The sequence below is a fragment of the Quercus lobata genome, chromosome 12 (assembly GCF_001633185.2).
Source record: "Quercus lobata isolate SW786 chromosome 12, ValleyOak3.0 Primary Assembly, whole genome shotgun sequence".
Lineage (NCBI taxonomy): Eukaryota > Viridiplantae > Streptophyta > Magnoliopsida > Fagales > Fagaceae > Quercus > Quercus lobata.
Window position 1 is genome coordinate 21,756,981 of NC_044915.1, and position 23,550 is coordinate 21,780,530.

The 23,550-nt window shown below is 34.8% G+C and overlaps 2 protein-coding genes across 3 annotated transcripts; both read left to right on the top strand.

The window, feature by feature from the left end:
• The first annotated feature begins 1,590 nt into the window (after positions 1-1,590).
• Positions 1,591-6,890, top strand: LOC115971815 (DAR GTPase 3, chloroplastic). Of its 2 annotated transcripts, none has more exons than XM_031091873.1 (9): positions 1,591-1,886; positions 2,435-2,578; positions 2,699-2,815; positions 3,192-3,335; positions 3,419-3,505; positions 4,062-4,177; positions 4,706-4,887; positions 5,646-5,726; positions 5,949-6,006. In XM_031091873.1, the coding sequence occupies exons 1-8, from the start codon at positions 1,743-1,745 to the stop codon at positions 5,675-5,677; spliced, it is 966 nt and encodes a 321-aa protein (XP_030947733.1). In that variant the 5' UTR covers positions 1,591-1,742; the 3' UTR covers positions 5,678-5,726; positions 5,949-6,006. The 2 variants fall into 2 exon arrangements, with proteins under 2 accessions (XP_030947733.1, XP_030947732.1); XM_031091872.1 differs by lacking the exon at positions 5,646-5,726 and adding an exon at positions 6,346-6,890 and having other exon boundaries at positions 1,593-1,886.
• Positions 6,891-10,623: 3,733 nt separating this feature from the next.
• LOC115970387 lies at positions 10,624-12,945 on the top strand. Its single transcript, XM_031090027.1, has 4 exons — positions 10,624-11,265; positions 11,370-12,138; positions 12,404-12,639; positions 12,814-12,945. Exons 1-4 carry the CDS (start codon positions 10,624-10,626, stop codon positions 12,943-12,945), a joined length of 1,779 nt encoding a protein of 592 aa, XP_030945887.1.
• Positions 12,946-23,550: the final 10,605 nt, after the last annotated feature.

Consider the following 23,550-nt stretch of genomic DNA (forward strand, 5'->3'; position numbering starts at 1 on the left):
TAAAAAGTTGCATAAAAAGAAAATTGCCTCTCTTTTCATTAAAAAATTTTAAAAAACATTTTCTAAACCAATGCCTTCAGGCATTAAACTCACTTGTTTGGCCCGTTTTCATTTTACTTATCTGTAGTTTAAAATTTAACACTTTGCTCAATTGTGTTTAATTTCGTTTGTTTTCTGTTATCCACCTTTGGCTTTTTCGTTAAAAAACAATTTTTACTACCAAAACATAACATAACATGAATTGAAAGGTTAGGGTTTGGATTTTTTCAAAAAACATAAATGAACATTATAAATAAAATTCCAAACAATTACCAATCAAATCATTTGAAAGAGCTTGGGCTGGGAAGTTGAATTTATTGTTTGGAGATGTTGCAAAAAAAAAAAAGAAAAAAAAAAAAAAGAATTGGGAAAGATTGCTTAAAAAAATGACACAATGTTTTTAAAAACACTTGAAGTTACAATTCATTTGTAGGAGAAAATGACACAGAAATTCAAAACATAATTGGAAAGGATGTTGAACCACATAGCTGTTGGTATTGAACGAAATCCATCTCCATTCATTGGTTCATCAATTTTGGCTTTTGGTTGTTTCTAGTAGAGTCAATCTTGTTAATCTTTTAAGTGCAAATTTGAAACTTTCAACATTTTCAGCCCATTGTTCTTTCCCAGACATTATAAACACAAAATCAAAAATCAAAACCTAATCCCAACTTCAATTACTTATTGCATTCAAAACCCCCAAATTCTTTTTTAGATTGTTACACCACACAACAAATCTCATCCTCTCTTTGTTGTCCCTCTCTCTCTTGTTCATCTACAGCCAATGCAACCACCATCAGAACCCACCACCACCACTAATCCCCCCATACCAAGCCACAAGCCAAAAGCCACAACACCACCAAAATCAGATCAACTAATGCAAGCCAAAATCAGATCATACCCAAAACCCAAAAAAAAAAAAAAACCCTACAAAATGGTGCAGTTTGATTGGCCTCCTCAACTCTGGGTGTTGCTGGGTTTTCATTTGACTGGCCCCCATAACGCTGGATTAGCTAGGTTTTCGCTATGATGCTCAATTAGTCTCCTCAATGCCACAAAGAGAGAGAAGAGATGAGAAAGAGAAATCATAGATGAGAGAGAGAGAGAGAAGAGATGAGAAAGAGAAATCATAGATGAGAGAGAGAGAGAGAGAGAGAGAGAGAGAGAGACGATGGGATGAAGCATATGAAAATTGATACCAACTCTATTTATTTAGTTTCTTTTCAAAATCTCCTTTTTGATGTTGTTTCTTTGTATATTTTTGTTATTTTTATGTTTTTGGAGAAGAAAGACATAAAATATAAACAAAAAGACTTATTTATCCATGTTTTTAACTGAGGTAGGTAACAAAAACCAAATAGAACTAAACACAAGTGGATAAAATGTTAAATTTTAAATCAAGGTAGGTAAAGTGAAAATAGATCCAACCACGTTTAGGTTTAATGCCCTTAATTAACATAACCCATACATCCCTTCCAAGCGTACGAGTCGTGAGTGTAGTGGATCCATGCCAGAAAAAGGAAAAAAAGTCCAATTGTTTTTATTTTTAAAACCATTGCGGATAAATGTCTATTTAGTATCATTCATTCATTTATGGGGGGCAAAAAAACTAAAAATCCTTGATTTCAATTCATAACTTCCATTGGGTTTATCTGAACGACAAAGACTTGCACAGACTAGTGTTACCACCACTGCAGTAGCTAATGGCAGTTCAGCTCTCAGGTCTATGGCTGCCAAACTCTCAACTCCTAGGAAACTTTCTTCAATGCCCAAGAACCAAACCCAAGTTATCTTCAACGACTCTCTCTGCCACAGCTTCTCTCTCATCCCCACCACCCACCATCCAGGCATGTCAATTACCAAACCCCTCTTGTTATATGAAAACAATTTTCATTGCTGTTCTTGTTTAATTGCTTAGAAAACTGAAGAATATGTAGGAAAATAGAACTTTAGTCTTTTCTTTTATGTGGGGTTTGGGGTACGGGAATTACAAATATTTGAGTGGAGGGTGTTCGGTATTCACAATTTCTTTTTAGCTGATAATGTAAAAAGTGATTTTTTTTTTTTTTTAATTGCGTTTTCACAGCAACCTATCAAAGTTTTGATTTTTGTGTGGGTTTTGTTTAGTTTTTGTTAGAATTGAGCTGCTTTCTGCAAATGGGTGGTGAGTTTGAATTTGCTGCTGCATCTTGATTTTTTTTTCCATTTAAATATTTTCATATGGAGCTTAAGTAAATACATGTTGAATTTTTTTTTTTTTTGAGGTAGGACATGTTGAATTCTTGATATAGAATACTATGAATTGTAGGCTGAGATTCTTTAGTCTGGCACTACCTGTATATCCTCTACATGTAGATTGAATGGGTTAACATAATTGTGGATGAAAATATTACAGATTGTTGGTGGGAAAACTCCCAGTTGGTATGAGAATGGGAATGGCAATCCCAATAGCACATTAGATGGCTCCCAAATCGAGAGCGATTGGGTTGATCTTGATGCCGATCTTTATTACTGGACGAAGGCACTGCGTCCTGTTCAGGTATGAATAAAGGGAGGTCTATCCCAATTGAATATTCAAGGTGGTTTTGGATTAGATTCCAATAATTGGGATTGATGCTTTCTAGTTCAATATGCTTATTGGGTGCTGGCAACTGGACAGTGGTATCCTGGTCATATTGCAAAAACAGAAAAGGAACTTAAAGAGCAGCTGAAGTTAATGGATGTCGTGATAGAGATAAGGGATGCAAGAATTCCCATGTCCACAAGTCATCCTCAGGTTAGAGTTTTGTAATGGATTTTTGCTCCTTTAATGTAATGTGAACCATTTATAACATGTTATATATGTGTAATGTGTACTACTTCATCTGAAAATTGTTGTAGTTGTGTTCATAATGTCTTCTCTTTTCTCTTTATACTTGAGATCTAAGACTTTTCTTTTTTCTAAATGTTGCCTGGTTGGAACAAGATATTCATGTGTATGCATAATTTAAATGAGGTTGATTACTTATTTAATTTGTGCATTAATGTTTTTTGTTACCTACAACTGTTAAAAGTTTTATGCTTCCTGGCTGCAATGGAATAACTATCTTTGGATGGAAGAGTTGAAACAAAAATCATAGGTCTCATCCTGCCTATTACTTGTTCTTGAGCAGATGGATTCATGGCTTGGCAATAAGAAAAGAATTTTGGTTTTGAATAGAGAAGACATGATATCCACAGCAGACCGGAATGCTTGGGCAACTTATTTTGCAAGGCAGGGAACGAAGGTTGTCTTTTCCAATGGGCAACTTGGAATGGTACCTAAACAAAGGATCCTCTTTCAAATTTCCTTAGTCTGGGCATCAAACAGAGTATAATTATTCTTATGTGACAAGTACAGGGAACTATGAAGCTAGGGCGGTTAGCGAAGGTATTAGCGGCAGATGTAAATGTCAAACGCAGAGCTAAAGGGCTACTTTCACGTCCGGTGGGTTCCTCACATCAAGTGAAAACCAATGTGAAACCTTGTTTATTTACTTTCTTTTCAGTCTCTTACTTACCTGCGACTTTATTGTCATACATTTGTCTTGTCCTGTTGAAAAATTTGAAGCGCATTTTTGCACAGAGTAATTTTTATCTGCCTACTTACTAGACAGTTTATTCTCCATAAGAACAACCAAACTTAGTTGATTTTTGGAGCAGAATATTATTTTCCAATTAGTCCTTGAGATAATCTTTAGAAGTTGCTGAAATTAAACTTTTGAACAATTTTTAATTAGTATTTGAAGTTTTTAGAAAGTTGTTGGTTCATGTATGTACTTTGAAGAGAACTTTCAAGATGGTTGCAGATGGTTATTTTTCTAAGATATTCTTTTTTCTTGCTAATCTATCTCTCTTTCTCTCTCTAATCTTTGGATAAGAAACAAATGAGTATTAATGCAAATTGAATTGTCCTTTTCTTCATAAAATTGATAACTTTTCACATATTATGCTCAAAAAAGTGATTCTTAAGTTTGAACAAGAATTACATTATCATTGAACAGGTTCGAGCTGGTATAGTTGGATATCCAAATGTTGGAAAATCTTCTTTAATCAACCGTTTGCTGAAGCGTCGAATGTGTCCAGCAGCTCCTAGACCGGGTGTTACAAGAGTATTGAAGTATATATTTTCATCTTTTTCATTTTTATATATTGGTAGATATGAGATTGGTGGTATGGGAGAAATGGAAGAAGCTTTCAGTGCTAGGTTTAAAGTCATAATTCTTGCATCGATTGCACTCCTAGCAGGATCAAGAGATTCAAATGTATTGAAATAAAGGATAAGCTTGGAATTTGGTGAAACATTAAAATGCCAAGGATGTCAAACAATTCCCCCCCCCCCCCCCCCACCCCCAAAAAAGGAGAAAGAAAGAAAGAAAATAAGAGAGAGAATCTTAAGAGTTTAGATTGGCTTGGTAATATAATGGACACTTGAAATTCTGAAAATCACCAAAGCTTGAAGCCAATTAACCTAAATAGTCAAAATTTCAAAACTGAAGACTTCTGGAAATACTGCACTCTCTAAAAATGTTTACGAAGAGTATGTTCTGTTTGTCATCCATGACATCAATGTGGAGCAGAAATTCTGGCTCTTGCTCTTTCACTATGTCCTTTCATTCTAACTTATCTTTTGTGTTCATATCAAAAGGTGGGTTCGTTTTGGGAGTGACCTTGAGTTACTAGATTCTCCTGGAATAATTCCAATGCGGATTAGTGATCAGACAGCAGCTATAAAGCTTGCTATATGTGACGACATCGGAGAGAGATCCTATGATGTTGCTGATGTTGCTGCAATTCTTGTACAGATATTGACAAGGATTCCATCAGTTGGTAAGCATTGTGTCTATCCATTGACTGAATCTGCTCTCTCTTGATTGTTAAGGATACTTGTTGAATAAGGTTAGGTTTCTGGTTGCACATCTAAATAAGTTGCAATCAGCAAAACATTGCTTAACTAGTGGCTACTATTCAATTTCCTTGTGCTGCCTTTTGTTGGGATGTAAAGAAACAATCTAAGCTTTTTAGGAAATATAATTTCTAAAAATTCAAGTTTGGCTCTGGAGTTATCCCCGGCTCAGAGGGAACAATATTGCGGATGAGCAAAGTGGACTCAGTGTTATAAGTCTAGAGACTTTTCAAATCACTAATTCTTTTGAGTTATTGAGCGATGAATTGTGTATTAATCTAAGAAGGAAGATCTAAATCATGGTTGGGGTGTGGGGCTCTTGGGATTTGATTACTTCAGTAGTTTTGACTTGTGATCCTGTCTTTTGGACTGGATCAATTTGTTCACTGTATGAAATTTCAAGACCTGTACGAAGATGGAGAGAGAGTAAACAGATAATTGGTGCAAAATGCTGTCAAGTTGCTTTAGTAATCACATGCTAAAAGGATACAAAGCTTTTAAAACTGTGTAAGAATGTGCTCCTATTAACCTGTATGCTGTTTTCTCTTCCTTTTTTTTTTGTTGGGTTGGGGGGGTGGGGGGTGTTGTGGTTGAGATACAATGGGATCATGTTGTTTTTAAATTTTCATAGCCTGAACTTATATATATATAAATTCCATAGCCTGATGCTGCTTTCTTATAGCGTCCAAGTTTAGGAGCTTGATATCAAGATGATTGACAAGTAGTGTCCTTGATACCATGACTTGAGATCTTGTAGTCATTGGTAAGTGAAGACTGGAGAGACACATAACAAGAAATTGCATCATTCTTAGTAATAGCTTGGTCTAAATCTCCATTTTGCATGTTCCTCTAGATGTTACAGCTTATGCTCAAACTTCAATTGATGTTTATTCAATTCTTGTAGTAACATGATGAATCCAATTCAAGATCTATTTTTCTCATTGCAAATAGCCTGTTGTAATTCTCAGTTTTCTGCTTATTACAGGTATCAAAGCTCTTCAGAGCCGCTACAAGATTGATGTGGATGGTCAATGCGGTAAAATGTATGTCTCAGCTTGGTGATTTCTGTTCTCACTTGGACTTGCAATGTGTGTGTGTGTTCATTTTTCCCTTAAAAATACTTTGAGAAGTGAGGTGGGGGAAAATTGGGGTTGGGAGATGGGGATAAGAACTTTGCAAATGATATGCTTATACAGACAGCCCGCAAAGGACTACCAAGTATGCCAAAAATGAAATATGAGCTTTGGTTGGGGTACAGTAGATAAACATCTATCCTGTACTAGTTTAGATATATGAGAACCTTGTTTCAGGATGTATAATCACCCTTATATTCCAACAAAATTTCAAATTAAAATTATTCCTACAAATTCTTTTGAATGCAGATTTGTTCAGAAGCTTGCAATTCACTTGTTCAACGGTGATATTCATCAAGCAGCATTCCGTATTCTGAGTGATTTTCGGAAAGGGAAGTTTGGTTGGATTGCATTGGAGCAGCCTCCCATTTAATTTCCTTTGACGATGATGACTTCTAACACGCCCCTTATTGAAAACTCAGGGAAAGCCATGATGGCAAGGCCGGGTAGGTGAACATTCTTCTTGCCATCAGGAACATAACTTAGAGATGTCATGAAGGTAAGAGAACATAAATCTTGGTATGTACAGGGAAAAATGGAAGAAAAATGTTCCAACATATTACAATAGAAGTCAGGAAAGAAAGAGCAATTGGAATTTCAGAAGTTAATATGGGCAATATAGTTAGCTACCAATTTTTCAGCTTGTCTTGTAATCAGTTGCCGTAATGTTACAGCCTCTGGCAGTACATACTTTTGTATGAATTATGTATAGCTAATGTTGGTAGAAATAAACCTATAGGGTCTTTATATATACCTCAATCTCTAAATTTCAGGAAAGCAATTTTTTTTGTCTATTTTCTTTCCTTTTCTTGTCAATTGACTGAGTTTTTCTATAAAGAAAAACTGGCTTTCATTTACGATTAAATGGTCTATTGTTTGGTCAATATCATCGAAGGTTCGGTTGTTTACCAGCAAACATTTGTTCATTCATAAATACATTGCCATAGCAGGCTGATGAAAGAATTCCTATGGCAACAGGTATCCCCGAATTTTTGCAAGATACTGTGAGATTTTCTCAACCATTGCTATAAGCAATTTTATAGATTGTCAGTTAAATGTGTGTTTGGCAAGCCCAAATAAAGCTAGCCTTTTTGTTTTGTTTTTTCAACAATACTTTCAGTAAATTAGTAATCAGGAAACTAATATCCAAATACGCTAAAGTTGTTTAACAAGCTTGGTTTGAACTTTTTTTCTAATCAGTTCCATTAAGATTAAGTGTCTCTTTAGTAAGACTTTTTTTTGGGAGAAATAAACTAATTGCTAAACAGTGTTGTTATTTTATTAATATTTTTTGACTTTAAGAAAACGCGGATTGAGGTGTTTCATAGGGAAAAAAAATTGCTCTCTCAGGTCAAAAAGCACAAAATTTAGGGAGGGCTGCTTTTATGAAAGTGATTTTTGAATTGAATTTCAGGTTTCCAACGACTGTCCAGATTCATGAATGTCTTGATAATTAGATTCACTAGTTGGTATCTTTTAGTGTTTTTAATGGAAACATTTAGGGTTCAAATCCTCATTCCCTCTTAATAATAATAATAATAATAATAACTAGTCGCTAACCCGTGCGATGCACGGGAAAACTATTGATTACTTTCCCAATATGAAAATAAAAAATAAAAAATAAGATCATGGTATAAAATCTTATCTAATGAAAACCCAATGGTATACTATCAAGCCTATCATGCAATATGCAATGATATCATTGAAGTAAAATATTATTTGATAATATCATATATATATATATATATATATTATCAAGCCCACTTCTCAAAAAAAAAAATCAAGGCCCCACTCCAAGTTAGCCGGTTTTTTCTGCACCTCAGGCCCACAGTTATGACCCGAAATGTTTGCTCTTTCACGAACTATGACCAGAAGGAGAAGATTGACTCTTTAGAAGGTTTTTATTATTATTATTATTTTGAGGAATTATCTAAGATAAAATAAATCATTTTTAGATTATTATTATTATTAATCTAATGCACAGTAAAAGAAAATCTAAAAAGTGATGTAAATTGGAAGTTTTAAAGGGAAAAAAAAAAGCAAATTGGTATTTTTGTAATTTAGTAAATATAGAAGGGTGTTTATATATCACACACCTTCTATGAAGCATCCTTTTTCACTTTTGCTAAAATCTACCCCTCCCTACGTTATTATCTCAGAGCTGTGACTCTCTTTCATCTCTTTCTACTTCTTTCTTCTCCTCTTTCTTTTATTCACTGGAACTTCTCTTATGGTTTTCTGTTTTTTTTTTTTTTTTTTTTTTTTTTTTTTTTCACGTAACTTTTGTTTTCCTTTCTTCATTATCGTCATTCCCTTCTCTTCTTTGACATTCTCCATCAAAATTTTTTTTTCTCTAACAGTGCCCTCCGCATCTCCCTGTCATCTCTTTCATCTTCTCTTTATTTTTATTTTCTTTTGCCGACAATAAGATCCACTGCCTTTCTTCTCTTCTTCTTCTATCAAATGCTTTGAAAGTTGAAAAATGGGAATCGGGTTTGGTGGAGTTGGGACGGGAAAAGTTGAAAATAGAAAACTTCGGGATTTTGTTTTTTGTTTTGAAGGAAGGAGAAGGAAAATGGTGGAGGAAAGAAAAAGGGTCTGCATTTTGTTTGTCAAAGGTGGAGATCGGGGATTTGGAGAGCAGGTTTGGGCTTTGGCATAGGATTGTGAAAGCAAAAGGGAGAGTCGGGTTTTAAAAAAGTTTTATTACGTTTTTTTTTTTTTAATATTAAGCTGCCGTGTAAAACTGTGGGAGCTTAAAAAGTTTCGGTTTTATATATATATATAGATAACTAGTCGCTAATTTGTACAATGCACGGGGAAGCTATTGTGTATAAAAATATAAACTATTCTTTTTCTATTCTTCTTTGATTGTACATTATCATTTCAGTCTTATAGTTTTCTATCCTTGATATGAAATATTAAGGGATAATTACAGTAAACCCACCTGAGGTTTGGCTCGTTTGCGCTTTGCCTATCCGTGGTTCAAAATTTATCACTTTGCCCACTTGCACTTCAATTTGTTACCCCCCCCCCCTCGGTTACCCACCTCACCCTCAGACGTTAGAAAAACACTATTTTATTCCAAATTAGAACATAACACGGATCAAACAACACGAACTCACTCTCTTTTCCTCACGAGCCCTAGAAATGCGAAAATCCATTATGCATCTGATATTGACATAGTGTTGTAAGTGTAAACCTAGACAAGCAACAGGTTGTTCGAGGGACTAAAATCCTGGTACGAAATCAGTCACTGTTTGGGTTTTTACTTTGGGCTTGTGGTTGTTTTATTGTTTTTTGAGTAATCAATCAATGGTCAATGTTACATGTAATGGAATGAGAATATTGGTTGCGTTTGTTGATGTTTATGAAAAATGTGACCACCTGTTCTTTGGATTTGTGTTTGTTTATGGGCATTTTGTTTGTTGTGGTCATTGTGTCTCACAGTGGACCTAAGTTTCTATTGGTTTAAATTTTAGTGTTTGCATGTGCTATTTAGTAAAACAGAATCAAAAGCAAAACAGAAACATGCAACTGTTTACTCTTTTGTTGTTTACAATTCTTCAATTGTTAATTGTATACATGTCAAATGGTAATTTGCTATTGCAGATGGATGATGAGGAAGTGAAATTGGAGGTACATTATGGGGGTGCTTTTCTGTGGAACCCTAGTTTAGAATACTTTGGTGGGAAAGTTGAAATACTGTATAGGGATCTTGATTTGCTTAGTTATTTTGAAATAAAAGGTATATGTGAGAAATTGGGGATTGATGAACCATGTAGGGTTCATTATTTATGTCCTGGGGGCAACTTAGAGCAAGACTTAAGGCTCATACAAGATGATCAAGATGTGGTACCCATGTGCAATCCTAATGAGGGAGGGCCAAAAGACACCATCATACTGTATGTGGAGAGTGGTAATGCTCTACTTGCAGTTGAAGTTCCTAATGGTGGAGGGGTTGGTGTAGGAGCTAGTGCAGGGGCTGTTATAAGGGGTGCAGGGGGTGGTGCAGGAGCTGCTACAGGGGGTGATGGTCTGGAGGAGGAGTTTGATTGGTTGAATGAAGGTCAGGAAGGAGAAGACTTTGCTGATGACATTTTTGGTGAGTCTTCTCCACCTCACACAGTGCCATATGAGCCTAACACTGTTCCAACCACTGATACACCTCATCCAAACACTAAGACACCTCAGCCAAACACAGATGCACCTGGCCCAAGCAATGTTCCTCCTCCAAACATAGATTTAAATGAAGAGTGGGCTGAACTAGCTTTAAAGGATTATATTGCAAGTGTGGATAGTTTTGATGATGAGAAAGGGCTTGGCAATTTGGAGTTCAATGAGAGGACTGATATGGAAAATGTTAGGTTGGCAAAAAGGATGAAGTTCCCAAACTCCTAGGTGTTTAGGAAGGCTTTGAGGGAGTATGTGATTCAGCATCACATTGATGTCAAGTGGAAGTTAAATGAGAAGAAGAAGATTTCTGTACATTGTAAGAACAATTGTGGATGGAGGTGTTATGTCTCAATGGTGACTGGAGAGTGCACATTTGAGATCAAGACACTTTATCCTAAGTGTACCTGCCCCTTAACATATAAAAATGGGCAAGTTACATCAGCCTATGTGGCAAAGAGGTATTTGGAGGATTTTGGTAAGAATCCTAATTGGGAGGTCTTAGGTGTTAAGCACCATGTGATGCAGAAAATTTCATTTGATTTAAATCTTAGTCAGGTGTATAAATCAAGGAAGGCAGCTAGGGGGCTGATTACTGGGAATGAAAAGGCTCAGTATGGCTTACTTAGAGATTATGTAGAAATGATATTAAGGACAGATGTAGGAAGTAGGGTGATTTTGCAAATAGAGATGGAAAATGAGAATGCAGAGCCCAAGTTTAAAAGGATGTACATTATGAACAATGCTCAGAAGGTTAGCTTTCTAGGTGGTTGTAGACCCTTTGTTGGGTTGGATGGATGCTACTTGAAGGGTAGGTTTGGTGGGCAATTATTGTCTGCCACTGCCAAGGATGAACATGACAATATATTCCCAGTGGCAATGGCTGTGGTTGAGCACGAGAATAAGGATAGCTGGATCTGGTTCTTGGAGCAGTTTGCAGATGACATTGGCAGGCCAGAGGAGCTCAATCTGGTATTCATCAGTGACAGGCAGAAGGTATTATCATCTAGCTCATGTTCATGACTTCATTACATGCTTACCTTTTTATATTGAATACTTACTTGCTGACATTGAATGCTTACTTGCTTACTTGATTGTAGGGCCTTCTACCTGTAATGGAGACTCTATTCCCAACTGTGGAGCATAGGTATTGTGTGAAGCACGTATACAACAACTTCAAGGTTAACTACAAGGGCATGGAGTTGAAGAGTGTACTGTGGAGGTGTGCTGGCACAACATCAGCCAGGGAATTTGAGAGGGGGATGGACCATCTTAAGAGTTTGGATGAAGAAGCTTGGAAGTACCTGACTGATATAGAGCCTGCACAGTGGACTAGATCCCACTTTTGTTCAAGAGCTTTGATAGATTGTATGGTAAACAATCTGAGTGAGAGTTTTAATTCTATGATTGTGAAGGCTAGAGACAAGCCCATCTTATCAATGCAGGAGTGGATCAGAGTTAGGCTTATGAGCAGGCTGTATATAAAGAAGACTGACATAGAAAAGTTTGGTGGTAAGTTGTGTCCAAGCATACAAAAAAAGTTGGAGCAGTTAAAATTAGAGTGTAAGGGTTTCTGTGCAATGCCTTCTGGGAGGTTTGTGTATAAGGTTGACAATGAGAGGGAAAGACATGTGGTAAATAGGACATGTAGTTGTAGAGTATGGGACTTGACAGGAATCCCCTACAAGCGTGGAGTTGTAGCCATTTTTATGAATCGTGAGAAACCAGAAGACTACACCCATCCATGCTACTACAAGGATGCTTATATGGAGACATACAAGACACCCATACCTCCTATGCCTGGCCAGTCTGAGTGGATATCAAATGGTCAACCCAAGCTTGTTGCACCTATTATCTATAGGCCACCAGGTAAGCGGTATGAAGAGGAAGAGAGATGCTGATGAGCCGAACCCTTATAAGGTGTCTAGAGCAAACAGGCCAGTAAGGTGTGGAAGGTGTTAATAGGAAGGGCACAATGCAAGAGGATGCAAGGCCAATGTTACTGGTGAGACACCCTGGGAAAGGAGGCAGAGATTGCAGAAAGGGAAATCTGTAAGTTTTTACAATTTTTTTTTATTCAAATGTAAAATGTCAATAACTGACACTGTAAAAACATGCTCATATTTGGTTGTAGGGAAGTGGAAGGCCTTCTACACACAGATAAGGATCCCAGGCCCCATCTTCATCACAGACCCAATCCTCAGCTTAGCTCTTACCAATACATCAGCCTTACACTATGGCCTCATCCTCATCCAACCAGGCAGTAGGGTCATAGCCACAAGCTCCAGCTCCATAGCCACAAGCTCCATGGTCAGGGCCACCAGCTCCATGGTCATAGAACCCAAGTCAGTGGTATTTTTCAGACTTCAGGTACACAGTTAGAGGAGCTCCTTGGTTCTCTTCAAGTTAGCCAGCACCACACACCCCTGCATAAACATGGGACAATAGAGCACTATCATCATAGGTACTGTAGTGTTAGGTTTGATGTTTTATTCATAAAACTGTGATACTGGTAGCTAACATGTGAATTCTTGTACTGTGTAGCCTACAAGAGCACCTGCTACCAGAGGAGCTGCTTTGAGAGGAAAGGGTGATGCAGCTAAGGCTCAGAAATGTAGAACAAGAGGTGGAAAGGCTAGCTATGGTGGGAGAGGCAGGGGCAGGGGCAGTAAATGAAGACTAAGTCAAGACACTTTTGTTGCTATGTATAATGTATTAGGGTTATGTAGTGTTAGGGTTTTATGTAGTTTGTAGACAATGATAGGGTAGACAATGGCAAGACACTTTTTTATATAACTGTTCAAACACTTTTTGTATTTTTGTAAGTTTTGTAAACATTGGGCAGCTGCAACTGTTTTGGTTGTTGTACCAAATGCCTTATATTTACTGGTGGTTGATGAAAGACTATTCAATGCCACCTTAAAATATGTATACAATTTCCCAACTTAATGACAAGTGTTCAGAATTATTATTCTGATTATTGCAGTTTGTTATATGAGTTTATTTATGTGTGTAGGGTGTGTGTTGAATAGCAGGTGTATGTGTTGAATAACAGGTGTATGTGTGCATTTGTTGTATTTTCTTGCAAGTTGACAGATTGTCAGGCACTTTAAATTCACTTTCAACACAATTGTCTTCACACAATGCACTTTATGCACAAACCAACACAGCTCACAACATCCAACAAAACACCAACAGCTCACAGCTCACAAGTAGCCAATACACTTTAAACAAAAATACCAACAACATCTAACATAAATAACACTTTATCTTAAAAAGACTTATATTATTAAGTGGCTTCAAGCCAACAACATCTATCACCTTACATAGTTCTCATTCTCAAAAAATTCTTTCATAGTTCTATTACAATACAATTGAGAACCAGCTTATATTACAACCCATCAGGCAGACTCAATCTCATCATTCCAACATTCTCACTTGAGCCAAAACATGAAAACAACATAACCAAAAAAAAAAATCATGACAGAATTAGTGCAATTCTGCACTTTCTCTCTTGCTTTAAAGCTTTCACTGCTATCTCCTTGGTTTGAACAGAAGAAGCTCGAAACTTTTTCTCCCTCTTAGTGGCTTTTACTGCCCTATCTTGAGCAATTTCTACCATTTGGGTAGCTTCTGCTGTTGCTTGGGTAGCTTTTGCTGCTGCCTAGGTAGCTTCTCTTTCCCTTTTATGTGCAAGTTGCAGCTTACTGCGTAGTAAATCCAGCTTTTGTTGCACCAAATGGGCAGCTTCATTTCCACGCATACAAGTGGGATTATCAATCCATTTAAAGAAATGGCACTTGGGACCAACCTATTCATAAATTGAATTGAACACATCACATTCCAATCTCACGTGAATCGACTAGATTAAGTAAAAAGTATACTTACCTTATATCGGCTACACCCCGGAAACCTTCTCCCAAAATTATCCACTGTCATACTTGTTTTTAGCACACAAGTCTCATATGTACACATATGCCCACTTGAACCTGAGTAATTTCCACTCAAAGAAGACATTGATTATCAACTTCTTGTGAATCAAAGCTACCAGCAAAACTTGAAACCCCAGCTTAGAATCATAAAGCAGAAATGTCGTACCTGGTGATGATCTATCTTCGAATATTCAATGCCTCAAGACAACCCAAAATTAGAACCTCACCCTCACATAAAAGCACGATTAGAAAAATCAAAACCCCAGCTCAGTTATAGGGATTTTCGTGTTTCTAGGGCTCGTGAGAAAAAGAGAGTGAGTTCGTGTTGTTTGATCTGTGTTATGTTCTAATTTGGAATAAAATGGTGTTTTTCTAACGTCTAAGGGTGAGGTGGGTAACGGGGGAGTAACGGATTGAAGTAAAGGTAGGCAAAGTGATAAGTTTTGAATCACAGGTAGGCAAAGCGCAAACGGGCCAAACCTCAGGTGGGTTTACTGTAATTATCCCAAATATTAATCTTGATATGAAATATTAATTTATGTAATGAAAAATAGAAATCAAACATAAGTTTAAAATAAAATGAAGAATTAAATCTTTAACATCCTCAATTATCCATAAAATGTATGAAACACAAATTTAAAGAGCTACTTAATCAATATTTCAAATAAATTGAAAGACAACTTTAAGTGTTTTTTGCATATTCTTCCTTTGTTGCTTCATAGTAGTCACTGGAGTCCAAATCTTCTATCCCACTTTTCCTGTTCCACTCTATACTCTACCAATAAAAACTTGCCAAGTGTTCACCTAATTAATTAAATACTACTATTAATTAATAACGGTAGTATTAATAAGTCAATAATGATAGTATTTAATTAATTAGGTGAACACGTGGCAAGTTTTTATTTGTGAAGCATATAGTGGAGCAGAAAAAGTGGGACAGAAGATTTGGACTCCACAAAATGTGTCCTTTTGTTTTCCTTTAGTTCAGTTGTTGGTGTAAGAGTGAGTTTGGTTCAGCTTTTTAAAACTGGGCTTTTTGAAAAAGTGGAGTTTTCAAAAAATGCTATATGAAATTGGGTTTTTTAAAAAAAGTTGAGTGTTTGGTAAAAGTTGTTAAAAAGTATTTTTTGAAAAAGTTAAGTGTTTGGCTAAAACGTATAAAAATGGCTGTTTGAGTTGTAAATTACTAAAAAGGACAATGTATATATAAGGGGGTTTATTTCATACTTAAATCAACTACTTAATAATACTTACTCAAAAAAAAAAAAAAAAAAACTACTTAATAATAATAACAACAACAACAACAACAACAATAATTTATTGTTAACTAAAATTTGTTGTAAAAATTGTTATTGATTTTAATTTGAACGCACCACTTAAATTATTTTTTTCACTAGTATTAACTAGTAACAATCCACCACTTAAGATTTATTGTGAAAATATTATAATAGCATTTCTTAGTTTTAATTTTTTATTCTTTATTTTATTTTTCTCTTTATCTCTTTTTCTTTCATCCACACGTTTATTTTTATTTTTTTTTTCAGCTTTTTTTTTTCTCTTTTTTCATCTTTTTTTCTCCTCCACACACGTATTCTTTACTTCTCCCTATCTTCACTTTTGACTTCTCTTTATACTTTTCTTCTTCACCAGAACACACCAGAAGATCAAGCTTCTAGAATTCATCCACTCTCATTCCAAAACATACCATTTCTTTTTCTCTTTCTCTACTCTCCTCCACACATTCAGCCACATAGCCCACACCCACGTACTTCTTCATCTTGATCTTCACAGGTAATTTCTCTTAATTTCACCAAAAATCTTCAATACCTCTCTCAGCCCACACCCATGCAAAGTGATTTTTGTAAGTCATAGTTTCCTTCTCGCAGTGAGGCTTCACCTCATGGCTCATCAAGAATCAAGACCCACTTTAGCACCACCATTTGAGGCAGCTTTTTCATCTTTGTGTTGATCAGTGATTCTATGATTCTCATCAAGAATCAGGACGCAATTCATTTTGGCAGTACCCACTGTAGCAGAGAGATGAGATCTACTAGTTCTAGAACTGAGGACTGCAGATAACGTGATTTGCCTTTTGAAACACAGTGGGAAATTTGGGAAATTCATAGTAGCTTCCAACAGTAATATTGATAACGTGTTGTGGCTTTTTGCAAAAGCTTGTGCCCAGTTGTCGCACAAAAAAAGTGCAAGTCTTTCATATTTGGAAAACGGGCTTTTCTAAAACGCGCGTTTGCATTTCATTACCAAACATGCTTTTTGGATTTTCAGCTTGAAAATGCACATTTTGGCTCCTGAAAGTGGAACCAAACAAGCACTAAGTTGTGCATTGCTTTGAACGTCAACTTTATGAAATTTTGTAGAATCACCACATTGTTCACTTGATAAGTCGCTGCTACATTCATTTGAAGCATCATTGATGTAAGCCTAGCAATAGAATAGGTTGAGGAATGTATTACAACATATACAAGTTAAATATCATATTTGTAATTTTGCTATATTAAAGAATATGTTCTTCTGTCATTTTATCAAGCTGAATTGCTTTGTTAGTTTCTTCAAAAGATTCAAAAACTCTCTTGACTGTTTAGAATTCTCATCCATACTTGAGATTATAGTCATTTAGTTGTATTTGGAAAATAAATTCTTTTCCATTTAGATTTTCTATTTGCACAGGAAGGACGGCTTCTTCTAGCACCTAACAAAAGTAATATTTTTCAAATTGTACACTCAGGTAAGGTTTAGTAAATATCAAACACTAATTTTATCTTCCATATTCTCACCTTTAAACATTTGTACAAAAGATATTTCGCTGATATGTTGAGTAATTTTTTTGCTTCTGAATCAAATAAAATGAATATGGCCATTCCTAAGCTATCTTCAACCTTTAATTGAATTCTATACTTGATAAGAGAAACGAAATATATAATTTTTTTTTTTTGAGATAAAAGATAGAGACACATATAATGTTAATATCATATTAGTTATTGTGCATTTTAATATAAAAGTAAACATTTTTATTTTGTGTACCTTGGGATTGGGAAGCATGCCTTTTTGTTGCAATTGTCGCACCAAAAAAATACATCTCTTGATTTTACCTTTTTACGACATACTTTGCAAGAAACAAAGTACCAACCAGAATTATCTAGAGTAGATTCCATGCTTCAACCTTTGTTTCTCTTTTGTGATAAAATTAATCTTCGTCTCAATCTTGCATAGAAAGCAGAAGCATGGAATAAACTAAAAGCAAAACATTCACAAAAATTTAATTCATAAATAAAACTTTATAGCAAAAACATATATTACAAATTAACATTTATATGTTATAGAAAGGGGAAAAACTAGAAGAAAAATATAGCATTCACGTACTAACTTCAGAATAAAAAAACATAAAAACATGATTCTTTAATAAAATACAAATTGTACATAGAAGTAATAAAAACAACGGAGATCTTGAGATGAAACAATTGAACCTATCATAAAACCAAGTTTGAGATAACCAAAAAACTTAAATATGCAATCACATTCCAATTTCAAATTCTTTCTTAAAACATATTACCAATAAATATACAAGAAACAATATAGAATAAAGGAAGGACTTATAAATACTTGACTGTCCTTGTCTTGTAGTTGTATTACCAAATAACCCAAAATCTAGATAACAAAATGCCAAATTCTTACATGCAAAATAGTAAGCATCCAATTTTCAGCCACTATGGAGATCTATGGCTTGCTTCAATAACTCTGTATGAGTTTCAAGCAATATATTTATTCAGCAATCTAACAATAAGAATCCAATTTTCATTCAACATTCAAGAATCATTAATAGAAGAGAAATAGTGCATTGTGCTCAATCAGGGAATTTTAAGGTCCAATTCTTAGGAGTACATAATTATTAATTATATATTTCAAAATAAGCAGCTAATCTCATTGTTTTTACATATGTGGACACAAGGGAAAAGTGTTGGAGTCATCACCTAGTTTTTGTAATGGTCTAAGAACCATATATATAGCTTCCTCTCGAGGAAGAACCATTGATCTTACTACCAGAGATTTGGGTTCGAAGTTTAGGTTCATTCTTGGGAAGGTGTTAGGCACCCAAGACCGCCCAACTTTAAGGTTGGTCTCCCATCATTGTGTCTTACGTCTTTACCTCGATAAAATTATGTTTAATACTTGTATTCTAAACTCACACACACACTAGCATTCATCTAAGCATACAACATGACATCATTCATCCCAAAACACATACATATCCATCCATAAAGCAAAAGAAACCAAACCCACACATATACAACCCTAGCATACACCTAATCATGGCATCGAGGCATTCATCACATTAAAAACTCCATCATATTATACCAAGGCAGCAATGAAACAAGGCTACAAAGTAGATCATCACATGTATTCCAAACTCTTAGATATGAAATCACACATCGAACAAGCAGATTCATATCTATCATCAAAGCAAGGCCATATCATAGATGCGTGGGCATTTCTAATGCATAACTTACCCTTTACTTATTTTACAGCAACTCAGCACCTATGGTATTTATGTGTGAGCATGTGAATGCATGTTCATGTCATCAAAACAAGGAAAATACTAAACAAACCCTAATTCTAACATATGATAGCAAACAAGCAAACAAACATGTGAAATAGAGGCATTGGAAGCACAGGAGCATGGAAAGAGGCTAAACAAATAAGCATGTGACAGCTGAAGCAAAGCAAAAGAAATAAAAAAAAAATAAGGGTTTTTAGGCAGTGGTCTGCGCACGCAAGAACAAGCCTGCGTGTATATAATCAAGCCTACGTGCATAAACAAAATTATGCGTATGCAGGTTCTTGCCTAGAAACCCTAAAAATACCAAAAAATGGGCAGAACCTCAAAACTAGAATTCTAACAACCTAACATGCATTTTAAACATACAAACATATAAATCTAAACTAGAAAAGCATAATTAAACATATTATAAGAAGCAAATAAAGCAAACAAAAAGATTTAAAAGTAGATACTTCACACAAAAGCTTTCCAAACTTGATTTTGACCATTCTCCTTAGTCAATTATATTCACAATCCAATAAGAAAGTTATTAGCAATGTCAAACTAAAAGGATTGGGGCTAGAAAAGGTCCCAATCAAACAAAATTGACTTAGGGGTGTTTTATGAAAAACTCCCTTTCGATTCACTATTTTCTAGTGAATCTTGTATTTTTCCCGTGGGATTTCTGTGTGTTTTGAAAATGTATCATGTAAGGCTTTATACAGTAGAAAAAATGAGGTTTGGAATGGCTCCTAAACACTGTGAGATTCAAACAAAATTGACTTAAGAGTGTTTTATGAAAAACTCCCTTTTGATTCACTATTTTCTAGTGAATCTTGTATTTTTCCCATGAAATTTTTGTGTGTTTTGAAAATGTATCATGTAAGGCTTTATATAGTGGAAAAAATGAAGTTTGGAACGGCTCCCAGACGATGTGATAGTCATTCCAAACCTCGGCTATTATTGTAGAAAACTTGCATTTTTTATGCTTTTGAAACCCTAGCTGCGTATGCAGAAGTGTGCCTGCGTACGCATGCTTTGGTCCACGTACGCAAGTTGTTGCCCACATACGTGAGCCGAGGGCCACTTTGGTCATTTTATTTCCAAAAATAGGATTTTCATTTAAAATGTTATATTTTCCATTTTAACATTTCTCAAGTCAATTTGATATTCGATTGGGCTCTAAACTGGCCTTGGGCCTTAGAGTTCGGGTATCATTGGGGAACAGAGGCTCGAGTAGTAAGGGGTACAAAATGCGGTGTCTACAACATACAACTTAAGCAGACATAATTGGTTAAATCATTGGTTCACTCTAATTATCAACTTTAATACAATTCAAATCAATTGAATGTCCTTAAGGTGCAAAATTGTTTATGAGATACTTGTCCATCAGCATAAATTTCAAAATCATCTAAACTCAATTACAGATACAAAGAGAAACATAGCTAAAACTACAATTCAAACAATTTCAATAGAGGAGGTATTCATTTAAAATGTTATATTTTCCATTTTAACATTCCTCAAGTCAATTTGATATCTGATTGGGCTCTAAATTGGCCTTAGGCCTTAGAGTTCAGGTATCATTGGGGAACGGAGGCCTGAGTAGTAAGGGGTACAAAATGCGGTGTCTACAACATACAACTTAAGTAGACATAATTGGTTAAATCATTGGCTCACCTAGTCTAATTATCAACTTTAATACAATTCAAATCAATTGAATGTCCCTAAGGTGCAAAATTGTTTATGAGATACTTGTCCATCAGCATAAATTTCAAAATCATCTAAACTCAATTGCAGATACAAAGAGAAACATAGCTAAAACTACAATTCAAACAATTTCAATAAAGGAGGTATTCATTTAAAATGTTATATTTTCCATTTTAACATTCCTCAAGTCAATTTGATATCTGATTGGGCTCTAAATTGGCCTTAGGCCTTAGAGTTCAGGTATCATTGGGGAACGGAGGCCTGAGTAGTAAGGGGTACAAAATGCGGTGTCTACAACATACAACTTAAGCAGACATAATTGGTTAAATCATTGGCTCACCTAGTCTAATTATCAACTTTAATACAATTCAAATCAATTGAATGTCCCTAAGGTGCAAAATTGTTTATGAGATACTTGTCCATCAGCATAAATTTCAAAATCATCTAAACTCAATTGCAGATACAAAGAGAAACATAGCTAAAACTACAATTCAAACAATTTCAATAAAGGAGGTATTCATTTAAAATGTTATATTTTCCATTTTAACATTCCTCAAGTCAATTTGATATCTGATTGGGCTCTAAACTGGCCTTGGGCCTTAGAGTTCAGGTATCATTGGGGAACGGAGGCCTGAGTAGTAAGGGGTACAAAATGCGGTGTCTACAACATACAACTTAAGCAGACATAATTGGTTAAATCATTGGCTCACCTAGTCTAATTATCAACTTTAATACAATTCAAATCAATTGAATGTCCCTAAGGTGCAAAATTGTTTATGAGATACTTGTCCATCAGCATAAATTTCAAAATCATCTAAACTCAATTACAGATACAAAGAAAAACATAGCTAAAACTACAATTCAAACAATTTCAATAGAGGAGGTATATTTCAATATTATTATTATTATTTCCTTTTGATTGGTCAGTAAAATAGAAATTAAATATAGTTATATTGTTCATGGTATTGACTATGGACAACCTTTAAGAAGGGTTTGTGATGGCCAACTATCATATATTTTATTCATAAGTAGGCTAGAAAAATAAAAAATCAGAAGAAGTAGCAAACCTTGGTAGTGGCGTTGATAAAAGGCAAAGATTGAGGGGGCGGACTAAAGCGCCCGATTGATTAGCGAGCAATCTGACAATCTGTATGAATTTTAGGCAATAAGAAACCAATTTTCATCCAACATTCAAGAACCATTAATAGAAGAGAAATAGTGCATTGATGCTCAATCAGGCAATGTCATTACATATGTGATCATTTAAGATTTTTGGGGAACCGGGTTCAGAAAAATTCTTTATTCTTGGGGTAAAAAATGCAGTGCTAAATCAGTGGGCAAAAGCAAAAAGTCACTTCATCAAGTCCAACTGATAATAGTAATCCCATATGTGAATGTAATTCAATATCAAACACGTAATCATGTTTCTGTAATATGTATCTAGGGGCTACTTGCATACAATTCAAGCAAAATGAAACTGACAAAGAAGCACCTCTTGGCTAGAAAAGAAAAAGTGAGACAGAAAATATACGAAACTTCAATGTAAGTGGGTTTATACTCAAGAATCTATTACAGGACATCTCTCTTACTCCCCCTAAAACACATAAATTCAAATCTCAAAGTTTAGTATGAGTACTAAGTACTAACACATGCTAAATCCATAGGCACCACAAGAGAAATAGAGAGATTCAAATGAGCTAATTAAAGAGATTTGGACACAAAATTGAAAATGAAAAATAAATAAGAACTTAGTCGTACCAAGAAGCAATTCCCATATGGGTTTGCTTTCAATTTCAGCACCAATACATCAAAACATTAACTTGGCAACATTTTTACTCATCTAGCTGACTATTTCCAAACAAAATATAAACACCCATATGAACCACCAGCATAAGAAGAAAGAATCAACAATTCAATCCAAAAAGAAACTCAGACATACCAAGAAGCAATCCCCATATGGGGTTCAAAACATATTTTAAACCACAATTCACAGAATTAAGAGATTGCGTTAGACAAAACTGAATAGAAAATCAGAATTATGAAGACAGTACATAATTATTAATTATATATTTCAAAACTACACAGATACAATCAACCAAATTCAGAACTATAAAACTACAATACAATCAACTCTAGAATACAAAACAAAGTAAACAAATTCAAAATTACCTTTTTTTTTCTTTTTTTTTTTAAATTTATTTATTAATATTACTCACATTCAGTGGTGAAGACAGAAAATAGAGGAATAAAAATTTTAGAAGAGAGGAATGAAAAGCCAAGTTGAAATGCTAACAAATAATCCCTAAAAAGAAAATATTTATAATATAATATAATATAGGGTTATGGATTCCTAATCAAATTTGGTTACCTTTGCCGATGGATTCCTAATCAAATTTGGTTGCCTTTGCCGACTGACATACTTGAAAATAGCAGGAGCATGATGGGTCAGTTTCGATGGGCTCTATATGTGGGCTGGTTTGGATGGGTCTAGGTTTTGGACGACAGAGAAGGGGTTCGGCTGAGCTGGAACTGGAGTGAGTGACTTCGAAGGTGAATGTCACAGATAGTCTAAATGGGGTTACGTAGAATGGTGGTTGAAGCTAGAAGGATCATGTTTTACTTTAACTAGTCGCTAACCCGTGCGATGCACGGGATTGTTTTAGAGAAAATTATATATATTTACTTTCTCAAATTAATAATCACTTGGAAAGAATAAGATTTCATCTTCTACATACTATGGTTCAAAGCGTACTATGAAAGTATTATTATATTTGAAATGAAAATTAACAATTATATATCAATTATTGCAAAAAATTAGATTAATTGAATGAGATATATATATATATATATATATAAATATATATATATATATATATATATATATATATGAATGCTTACTTTATGATAGAACACAAACCTTGATAGGCAAATATATCATTTAACTATTTTTTTATTTTACTTTACTAATAAAAAAAAAATATATTCATTTTCCTCTATAATCTAGAACATAGATGATACTCATAATTTACATGAGCACAAAAAAGTTAAAATATAAGAGCTTAAGGGAAAAAAAGTAATAAGAGAATA

What these genes read in the sequence shown, in the direction of transcription:
- LOC115971815 (XM_031091872.1), top strand. Translation starts at nt 1,743, where the DNA reads ATGGCAGTTCAGCTCTCAGGTCTATGGCTGCCAAACTCTCAACTCCTA. An exon ending in TGTCCACAAGTCATCCTCAG is followed by an intron (nt 2,816 to 3,191) that starts GTTAGAGTTTTG and finishes GTTCTTGAGCAG; the next exon opens with ATGGATTCATGGCTTGGCAA. An exon ending in GGTGTTACAAGAGTATTGAA is followed by an intron (nt 4,178 to 4,705) that starts GTATATATTTTC and finishes TCATATCAAAAG; the next exon opens with GTGGGTTCGTTTTGGGAGTG.
- LOC115970387 (XM_031090027.1), top strand. Translation starts at nt 10,624, where the DNA reads ATGGTGACTGGAGAGTGCACATTTGAGATCAAGACACTTTATCCTAAG. An exon ending in TATTATCTATAGGCCACCAG is followed by an intron (nt 12,139 to 12,403) that starts GTAAGCGGTATG and finishes ATTTGGTTGTAG; the next exon opens with GGAAGTGGAAGGCCTTCTAC. An exon ending in TGGTATTTTTCAGACTTCAG is followed by an intron (nt 12,640 to 12,813) that starts GTACACAGTTAG and finishes TGTACTGTGTAG; the next exon opens with CCTACAAGAGCACCTGCTAC.